At 29.2% G+C, this 11,195-nt stretch overlaps 1 protein-coding gene across 1 annotated transcript; it reads right to left on the bottom strand.

The window, feature by feature from the left end:
- Positions 1-3,416: 3,416 nt before the first annotated feature.
- On the bottom strand, positions 3,417-4,120 carry LOC105140102 (gibberellin-regulated protein 1-like). Its single transcript, NM_001304312.1, is given in 3 exon segments — positions 3,417-3,598; positions 3,788-3,830; positions 3,969-4,120. Coding segments are annotated over 3 exon segments (309 nt in total). The 5' UTR covers positions 4,053-4,120.
- Positions 4,121-11,195: the final 7,075 nt, after the last annotated feature.

Here is an 11,195-nt window from a genome sequence, read left to right as displayed (position 1 = left end):
TTTTATTTTAAAAAATTAAATTAATAATTTGTATATATTTTGCAATGATTTTAAATTATTGATGTACAGAATTTTTTAAAAATCTAAAAAAAACTGAACAATACTTTTATAAAAACATCTCGAACGTGCGTATAGAACTACTCCTGTGATAAATGTCAATCGCTCTATGAAGTGTACAGGATTCGTTTTTGGTCACTTTTATTGCTGCTTAAAGCATACGGGCAGAGCAAAAACGCAAGAAACATCTGCAGAACAGTAAAAGAGAACATCAAAAGTTTCCTTTACCTTGGAGAAACCTCCACGCATGAAAGGACAGGAGTCTTAGCCAGAAAGCCTAGAACCACGAGAAGGAAACTCCCTTTAAAGGAATTAATATCTTCAGTCTTTACATTGCATCGGTACATTTCACTGATGAAACCCTTCGAGTTTCAACGCTGAGATCACGAAGAAATATAAACAAGGAGGGTACTGAGGATTCAAGTCTTCACCCCACTTTGCATTAGGATCAAGCTTGCTCGAGGTAATCTGCTCCTCGAACCCTATTATCTAATCTAATTCGATATTTAGCCCAAACTCTTGGTGCTGGACCTAGATGATAATTGGTCGGTAAATAACATGCCCACAAGAACATAGGCTTAGGCAATCAGCAATCGTTATAAGGCCTTCAAAATCCAAAACTGGGCTGCCCTAGAGGCAGAAAATCCCAAAAGTCAGACGAAGACGGGTATTTACATTGTACTCCCAAGTGTTTTTTATACTATTTTTTATATAAAAAATTGTTAAATTAACTATTTTAATATGATTAAGTTAAAAATATAAAATAAATATATTTCATTATAATTTTAAATAAAAAACATTTAGGTAATATACATAACCGTAACACCGGGCACAATATCTTTGTGGGCTCAAATATGGAGCTTTAGCCTAACATTCATGCAATATAGTTAAATTTATTTTTTATTTTTAATGGGATAAAGCTAACACTTAGAAATTTTTTTTTTTGAAACGCTACATGTTTTTTTAATATTTTATATCAATTTAATATACATTATTTTGAGTACGATACAATTTAAATATCACAATAATAAAATTAAATGTTAGTTCCTTCCTCTTAAAAAAAAAAATTTCATGAGTCATATATATATATACCATAAATTTTTCAAGTCGAAGATTCATAATATTTTTATTTTTAATATTTTCAACATATATATATTATATATATTTTCAAAACATATTTTTTAAAATATTAATTCATTTTTTTCTATAAACTTATTGACTTTACTATCAAAAAATTATTATATTAATTAATTTTTTTTTAAAGTATCACAATTACCGGTCACTTATGGCTTACTAATCATCCCCCACTACTATTTATAAATTCCCTAAATTTTTTATATCAAATCATAAGTCATAGATAGATAAAAAAAATAAATTAAATTGATTAAACTAAAAAACCAGCTAATTATTCAATACATCATTCTATTTTTAAGCATTTTAAATTTTGAGTCTCCATAAGTCATGGACAAACAATAGAGAAACGTAAAGTGTGAACAACACGAAGGGTGTAATAATTAGAGCATAAGATTTACCGTGTTTTAATCAGCTTCAACGAGATGGAGAACAAGAAGAGAAATCATGGGAATTGAAGCAACCGCAGATTTTGAGATGGCAATCACTGCAGGGATTTAGATTGGAACTGTGTTTTATTCCGATCATAATTTTTAATTGTTTGATAAATATTTGAAATACAGATTTTAAAGATGAGTCCACTAAAAATTAAGTTTGTACTGCCTGTTTTGTGAAGCAGAAAATTGTTACTTTTTAATTTACTTTTATCCGCTTACTGCTAAGGGAAAGAAAAACTCAAGGTCCATTCAATTTGATGTGTTTACTTTTTTTTATTTTTAGCTTAAGTAGGAGTATTTTGTTGACAATTATATTCACCTAGCACTGTTCATGTAAACAGTGCCAAGTAAATTAATTCATGGGCTATTGTTATGTTTATGTGAATAATTAGTGCAGTAAATTGATTTTACTTAATGTTCGTAAATGTAAATAATAATTTTTTAAAAAAACAGTTTAAGATTAATTAAATTTACTCGTACTATAATCTTAATTTTATTTTTAATAATATTTTACCTAATTTTATTATATATTTAAAAAATTATAAAAATTATAGTTATTGTCAAATGAATTTTATATATAATGGAATTGTAAATAGTTTAATAAAGCAATAAAAAATATTTTATATAAAGTATGATTTATTTCATGATATAATATCAATAGTTAAATCTACAATATTTAAATTAAAAATTATAAATATTAATATATATTTTTTAAAATTATTTTATAACCTCAATTTCAAAAGCATTTTTAACCAAACACATTAAAATATTTTTTGTTCAACTTCAATTTCAACCACAATTTTAACCAAATATATCTTTTTCCAACCCAATCTTAATTAAAAATATTTTTTATAAAACAATTTTTTTTAAATTAACCGCAACAACCACCTCAATATTGATTAACTTCAAAATTTAGAGGATAAGACTGCTTATTTATATCAAGGGAGTGAGGCACGGTGATGAATAGGTTGTGGCCGCTAGCTAGCTAGCTGCAGCCGCAAGAGGCAAGAGCTGCACTTGCTCGTGGGTTGTAAGTGTTTGATAGGAAACGAAAGGTGGTGTGCTAGTTGTTGTCGTGATTTGTCAAGAATGACAAAATCTAAATGGAGAGAGCCCAAGCATCAAGGATACATGTCTTCTGATTTATATAGAAGAACATATATAGTAGTTAGATATAATCCGGAATTTGACCTAGTTTAGAATTATGATAGTTTGATTGAATAATTTTTTTTTTTTTAAAAAAATTATTTTAAATTAACTCAGCCAATTTGCTAAGTCAAATCAAATTTAACATCTAAAAATATGTATATTTATAGAAAGATATTTTTGCTCAACATCTACACAACAAAAATGGATGTTAATATATTATTATGTGTATTATTTATTTGATGTTTAAGAAGAGACAATCATATATTTACATAATCTTGGGTTGTTCAACTATAATCAAATTAAATGTTTAGTGATGTTATATTTTTTAATTGAAAATATATTTTTATATTTCCTTTTGTTTTTAACATCAACATTTTAAAATAATAAAAAAATATCAAAAAACATGAATTTAATATTTTGTGAATAAAAAATAATTTAAAAATCAATATTAACCACGGAAAAAACACGCTCCCTTGTTAAGAGATTACATATCGAAACCAAGTACAATTTTTAGATAATAGAAAACAGAGCAAAATTACAGAAACTTTATAATTAACAATAGCAACCTGATTTTCCGGTTTACATATAAGAGCAGCATATTTTCTTGTATATTATTAAACCATGAGATGCTCGAGATTTGCTTCAAGGACACTTGCGTCTGCCGCCATGGGTAGTCAAGCTGGCGTAGCAGGGGCAAGCGTCATAGTTACCGGCTGTTCCTGGAGGAACACAGCTGCATCTTGAACAGCAAGTCCCACATGCTCTCTTGCACAGGCGTGGCCTAGATGATAACTGGCACCTCGCCTCGCAAGCGCTGCCACAATCTGAGAAACGAAACCAGACGAGCATCATTAAGTATTAACGTTCAATTTTATAATTGCATGTTTAAACAAAAAATAATTGCAATTAAACCGAGTTTTTTTATAAAAAAAATTGTGGCTAGGTACAACTGATAGATCATATTTTAAACATTTAACTTGACCAGTTAATTATATTATGAAGAATGAGATTACCAATTTTCGTAGGAGGGGAACTCGCAGCCAGATTTGAGCTCACCTGCATCAATACCAAGCAGCATATTACTTAGATAAATGATATATAGCTAGCAAGACTTCACGTAGGTGAGCAATCAATATAAAAATTAAAGGGAAAAACAAGAGAGACAAGAAAAGATAATTTGAAGTGAAACACTACTGTATCATGATCAGCCTCGGCAAGTTGGAGAACAAGAAGAGAGAAGCAAAGTGAAGCAATCAGCAACTTGGTGATCATAGCCATTCCTAGAGAACACAAATACTGCAACGGAGCTCTCTGTCTCAAATTGAAACCTTAAACCTTGGCGTGCAAACCAAAGAGAAAGGGCCTTGGTATTTATAGCCATATGATGGTAGTAATGGATAAAGAGGCCGAGGTAGGTTTATGGAAGGACCAAATATTCTCGAAGTATTATTCCTATTTACGCAGGGGGAAAAAGGTGGTGTATAAGTATACGAACAGTATTGAGTTTTTAGGAACGTACGGGGGGAGCAGAGCCCTTGGAATAATCTGGGATGAACTAGGAAAGGGTCCAAAGAAATCTGGCGATTCCTTAGAGGATGCTCTTACTATCAGTGGCCCTGCTGGTGTACTAATACATTTCCCTGCTCCAATTATTGTACTCGGAGGTGGGGCATGTCTTCCAGCATCAGAAAAGGTGAAAAGGAAATCAAAGCTCGGATGAAGATTGAGAATGCGTGAAAGGCTAAAATACGGGCAATGGAACAAGGAAATTAAATAATCGAGAGGCTCGTGTTTAATGTGAATTTAGATATATTTGTGATATAATTATTTCTATCCTGAACGTTCGACAAGATAGCAGACTAACAACATGCAGGATAGAAGAGACAAAGCTTGGAAGCAGTCGCATAAACGATTTTTTTGAAGTAAATTAGAGGTATATATGGCTTAACATCCGACACAATCACAAATTAAGAAATTAAGATTTTTTAATTTTTAAAATTATATTTTAAAATTGTAATATTATGATTTGATAAATTTTGAGTGTTAATAATTTTTAACTGTCATGAATATATAAAATTGTTCAAATAATCGTTAATTAAAATAGATCTAATTAATAGAAGCTCAACTAAAGAAAAATTTAAAGAAAAAATATGAAAAAAAAATTATCAAACGATATTTTTTAAGACCTAATTTGAAATCACATAACAAGCCGTGCGTCAATCTATGTCATCAGTATGGTCTAGTGCCAAACTCCCTGTTCTTTTGTCGAAGGCCAATCTTTTGGGTGTCATGGCAAAAATCTGTACTCCTGTAAGACAAGCTGTCCCGTGCTGAATGGAGCCAAACTATCGACGTCCTTGGGAGGCCATAGCCAGGTTTTAATTTAACCAGCACAAAAAACTTAAGTTTCTGACCAGCTGAGAGCCCAATCTTGGTGAGCCTCGCCTCGCTCGTTTTACCGATTCTATTTATGAAAGAAAAGGAAATGACAGGCAGCTATCACCTACACACTTGAAAGCTTCTTTTAAGAACCTCCCCAGAGTGACTCCTCCAGCTGTTCGAGATCATGGAACACAGTTGTACTGCATTCGTGCACCTGATGCCAGCACGCACGAATTACATTAATTTGGTAGGAGCCTCGAATATCATGCACAAGTGCGTTTTTCTTCGAGATAGTAATGGACCACCTTGGGAATTAATTAGAGAGTGAAGGTGCTTTAATAATTGTTCCTAGGCGAGTGATTTAGGATGGGGATTAGGTACATTTGGGATAATACTTCTTAATAATAAAAGAAAAGCACAGCTCCTAAGAATGGCTTATTTATTGAGAGGTGAAATAAAATATGCAAAAATCTCACTTTCTCGTTTTTTACAGGTCATCAAATCAGCTTCACAATCACCTTCCAGCCAGACAATCGCGATGTCTTTTTACAAAGAAATATTTAATATCCTCACTGGCAAGGCATCCTAGCCTAGTTAGTTTCATGTCACCAAAAACAATTAGAAAAGAAGAGAAAACGAAAGCACCGGGGCAAATTTTTATTTTTTAGTTATGATTGGTTATTATTATTATTATTATTATATATAAAAACATAAGTGGAAACATAAACAAAAGTATAAAAATAGATATGTTTTTAGGATAGATTTTTAATGAACCTATAATTTTAAAATGAAAAAAAGATAAGGAGACGTGTTCTTCCAGTCCCACCTATTTTTGTCTAATATCAATGCTATATTTATATGATATGTAACCTATATAAATCTTAAATCAATTTGTTTTTTAAGATGTAAGTTGTGCAACTATGGTTGAAGAATTTGTCAAACTTTAATTTCATTTTTACGGTGTTTGAGATTTTAGTGTAAAGTATTTTTTAATATAATTTTTTTGTTTAAAAATACATTAAAATAAATTTTTAAATAATTTAATAATTTTTCAAACTAAAAATATTTTTTAAAACATTTAAAAACAGGAATAAAAATTATATCAAACACCTCCTCTCAGAAGCGATGGGAGATTTTTGACATGTAAACATATAAGTAATCGACTATGATATTATTATTTTTTTAAAAAAACCATTCAAGTCAAAGTTTATTTCATCAAACCATGCTTTGTCGGTGACTACTTGAAACATTTACGATTTGCAATTGATATTAATTTCTCGATGTGATTTATCTACTATATATGATAGAGCTAGACTCTGTCGTCAATAATTTGTTTATAGATCGATGTGACTTGAACGATCTTTCCTTGTATAAGACAAAAATCTTGGATAAGATTTCGAAACCGAGGCCTGGTTCAGACGGGTTTTGGAATCGGGTAGTTGTTATTTTTTATTTTTTATTTTTTTAAATAATATTTTTAATAACATTATATTAAAATAATTTAAAATATTAAAAAATATTAATTTATAGTAAATAAAAATAAAATAAGATTTATAATTTAAAAAAAATACTTTTAAAATATAATACACACACTCTCCAGGACGTACAAAATTAGTTGCATGGATTGAGGAGGAAGTAAATGCGCCCAGCCTCGCAGGAAAAACGAGCAAGTTTAAAGCCCTATTGCTTGGTTTTGATAGATCATATGTATTTTTCTCGGACTTTGACTACAAATTCATGAATAGCCATTCAAAGGATGCCCTTGTCGGCACGTAAAAATAATTAACTACAAAACTATCAAAAAAAAAAAATATAGGGCTTAATACGATTGCTTCAGTACTGGTTAAATATATAAATAGTATAATACTTTCCAACTTTTTTATTTTATTTTTGTCCTTCAACTTTAATTGTTTTATAACATAATTGGGTGAAATTAAATTTAAAATCATGGTAGAAAGATCAAATTAAAAAAAAGGACTTAAATGTAAAGTAGGGATAAAACACGACTAATTCTAAATTTGCAAAATTTTTCACCTTCATCTTTAACTTTAATGTTCTTTTAATTAAATTCTTTTATGACATAGTTAGATAAGATTAAGTTTGAAATAATGGTAGAAAGATCATTTAAAAAAAGGACTTAAATGTAGAGTATATATAAAATACATGGTTTATTCCAAATTCATAAAAATTTCACTTTAGTTCAAAAGCTCATTCTATTTATTTTTTAAATTTTAAATCTGAGATTGGAAATAAAAAAATCACTGAAAAACAACCAAAAAAATATAATTTTCTCTATTATCACAAAATTGACAATTAAATTGACAATACATGGTTTTGAATTTTTATTTTACGAAAAGCTTGTTTAGATTTTTTAAATTTAGCTGATTTTTTTAATGATTTTAAAGTATTTTTTAGTTGATACGTAGTTCATGACGGTTTTTTCTGGCGGCTTTGAGTTTTTTTCAGTAGAAACGACTACAAATTTTGCACTGTCTAGTTTTGCATCGTAGACCACACGAGTCGTGGAACATGGCGTGCGAAGCAAAGAGAAAGGGTGTTGGTATTTATGGCTACATTTTGATAGCCATGATTGAAGAGGCCGAGGTAGGTCCATGAAAGTACCACGCATTGTCATGGTAGTGTTTTTATATATATATAATAATGCGCATAAGAAGGCAAAACAAAGTGTTGCACATGAAAGTACCACGCATTGTCATGGTAGTATTTTTATATATATATATAATAATGCGCATAAAAAGGCAAAATAAAGTGTTGCATCACGCAATTGAGGTTCTAACCTAGTGGTGGGAGGTTCTAGCCTAACAGTGGGAGGAACTTATTTCCTTCTTTTGCATCTGGGTTCAAACCTCACCATGCATGCCTGTCACTCTCACTGGGCTTGCAGGATGTTCAGTGGGCCGTGAGGATTAGTCGTGGTGCGCGTAAGCTGGCCCGGATACCCCACGTAAAAAAAAAAAAAAAAAAAAATATATTAAAATAATATTTTTTAATTTTAAAAAATTATTTTTTATATTAAATATTAAAATTATATAAAAATATTAAAAAATATTAATTTATTTTTTAAATACAAAAACAACCATAAATTTTTTAGTGGATGTCTCATCTACTGTTGCATGGTACTTTTGCATTCTGTTTTTTTTTTTTAATAAATTGCACACTTTCATAAAATAAAGAAATTAAAAACCTTCTCAATCATTAGAAAAGAGTTAAAAAGGAAAAAATTAAGACATGCATGGAGCATAAAAATTTAAAGAAAACAAACAAGACAAAATCAAGAATAAAAATCAAATACACAACCAGATTATTGAGATATTATCAGTTTTGCATCTAAATTATTGAATTATTTTAATATCTCAATTAAACACTTATATTGACCGGTTATTAGAAAACACCAAGTTGTTTTTAAAAAATAATATAATTTGAATAGAAATAAAGATAAAAAATCCTTGAAATTAAATGAATTATTGATGATCTTTAAGGGTTTAAGAGTGAAATTAAATATAAAAAATCATTTGTTCATCGCATTAAAACTACATGCATAGTTAAATGGTATTTTTAAGAATTGCCCTAAAACCAAACTATGAAAAAAAATGGCACGCCTCCTTTTATTGTACATAGTTTTTATTCCAAGCAGTCCACTGGACACTCGATGGCCTTGTGTCAAACTCCTTGTTCTATCGTGACAGCCTAATCTCTGCTGGTGCCTCACAAAAGCTATAGTATTGCTAGTAAAGCCGTCCTCATGTAATTTAATAGCTATTTTTTAAAATATTTTTTATTTAAAAATATATTATAATAATAATATTTTTTATTTTTAAAAATCATAAAAACCCCCGTCAAACTTTTAACAAACGCGCCGCCACCCTCATAGACAAGCAGTGCATTATACTAGATAGACCCTAAAGCTTCTTAAAAACCTCCTACAAGTGACTCCGCCACTTGTACATGATCGCACCATAATAAAAGCTATAAATTATAATTTTAATAAAATCTATATAGAATTATTGTGTATATTAATAAATTAAATATTTTTAAAATTATAATTAAAAAAAAATATAATTTTAATCATGATTATTAAATCAGGTTTGATCTTATTAAAAAGTTAGGTCCTGAGTTATTCAGGTTAAATTAAATTAATTTTAAAAAAATAAATATAAAAAATATCCACATTCTTAATATTTATTTTAAAAAATTAAGAAACCATGTAATACATAGCTATTATATACACAAAAATCAAGAAGTATTTTATATGTATGTAGTTTAGATATGTAGTTATCTCATTAAGAAAAATTTAAAAAAAATTCACGTGCATAAAGACTACATATATAACTATTTCACATGAAAATTTTTAAAAATATTTAATATGAATAAAGGCTATATATAAATAACTTTCACATATATAAAAGTTAAGAAACTTTTTATACAAATAAAGGTTGTATGTATTACAAATATAGTTATTTTTCACTTGAAAAAATTTAAAAATATTTAACAAGGATAAAGGCTATATATAAATGGTTATCCCATATATAGAAATTAAGAAACTATTTACAGGTTATATATAACTATCAAATATAAAAAATTAAATAAATATTCCATATCCATATACATTATAGATATAGTTACGTCACATAAAAATATTCAAGAGTGGTGTAGGCTATAAAAAAATAAGTTTAAGTATTTATAAATTAATTTTTTATTAAAAATAAAATCTTACCTAAGTTATGCTAGATTATTCAGATTGCAAGTTCACCTAATAATTATTTAAATTTAACCAGATTAATTATAAGCTTGGGTTTTAGCTATTGAAAACCCAATTAAAACCCTCAATTACTCTGATCAATCTATGTTGCTAAGTCAAGTTTTATTGGTTTGTTTAGGAATGATGGTTTAAAATATTTTTTATTTAAAATATTTTTTTTATATTTTTAAAAATTATTTTTAATATTAGTGTATTTAAATAATTTAAAAATAAAAAAATTATTTTTTAAAGAAATAAAATTTTTAAAAATACGATTTTCATCACGTTACAAAGCTCGATCAACCTATTACTTTACCCCATCTCACCACTCTCCCGAATGAACCGTGTAGCTTCCCAGAAAAATCCCAAAAGCGACCCCCGCCAGCTGCACGGGAGCGCACCACAGCTGTCTTGTGTTCATGCACCTAGTGCCAGCACGCACGAATTACATTAATTTAGCAGGTATGTCCAAAAAATCATGTCACAGGTAATTTGTTTTTCATGATAGTAAAGGCCCCAGATATTTTGTTCGGAGGCTAAGTAATTGAGGATGGAGATCAAGGTCCTTCTGGATAATGCTTGTCCATGCATGATAAAAAGATAAGCATTGGCACTAGGATCGATCCTATCTTTTATTCTCCCATCTTTGTCATATGCACCTATCCAAAAAAAATTAAACGGGAAGGCAAGTTGGTGAATTTACCGTGAAAATATAAGCATTTTACTGCGTCGTCCTGTAACAATATAATTACTGTTTTGTCCTCCCAAAAACAAAAATCAATGGTCTTGGTGTAGGTAATACCATTGAAAGTATTTTGATATTCTATCACTATTAAAAAATCAATAAAAAGTATAATGTCTTTTATAATTTTTTAAATATAGTAAAATAACTCAATTATTTTTTAAATTAAGTTTTTTTAAAATTAACAAATAATGATATTTCTATCTTTTTACTTTTTAAAACAAAATAAAATGACAACTTTGTTAGATTTGTTGCCATTTCATGTGCAGCAAATAGACGACACCAACCATTGACTATTGGCAACCACCATTGTTGAAAGAGCTGGAGTTGGTAGCCATCAGTATTGACAACAAAGCAAGAAGAGCTGCCATGAATGCCTATAAAAAAGGCATACGTGAGAGAGCAAAATGTGAGATAAAGTGGTAAGTGTATGTAAGAGAAGAAGAGAGAAAGAGAGGCTGCCAAAGGGCAGCAGCCCTCCTGCTATTGCAGCAGGGTGTGTGAGCTGAGAGTTGAGTATAAGTGGGTGTAATCCTCC

The sequence above is a fragment of the Populus euphratica genome, unplaced genomic scaffold, assembly GCF_000495115.2.
Source record: "Populus euphratica unplaced genomic scaffold, PopEup_1.0 scaffold98.1, whole genome shotgun sequence".
Taxonomy (NCBI): Eukaryota; Viridiplantae; Streptophyta; class Magnoliopsida; order Malpighiales; family Salicaceae; genus Populus; species Populus euphratica.
Note: the sequence above shows the minus strand (reverse complement) of the source record. Positions and strands in the feature narration are given on the sequence as shown.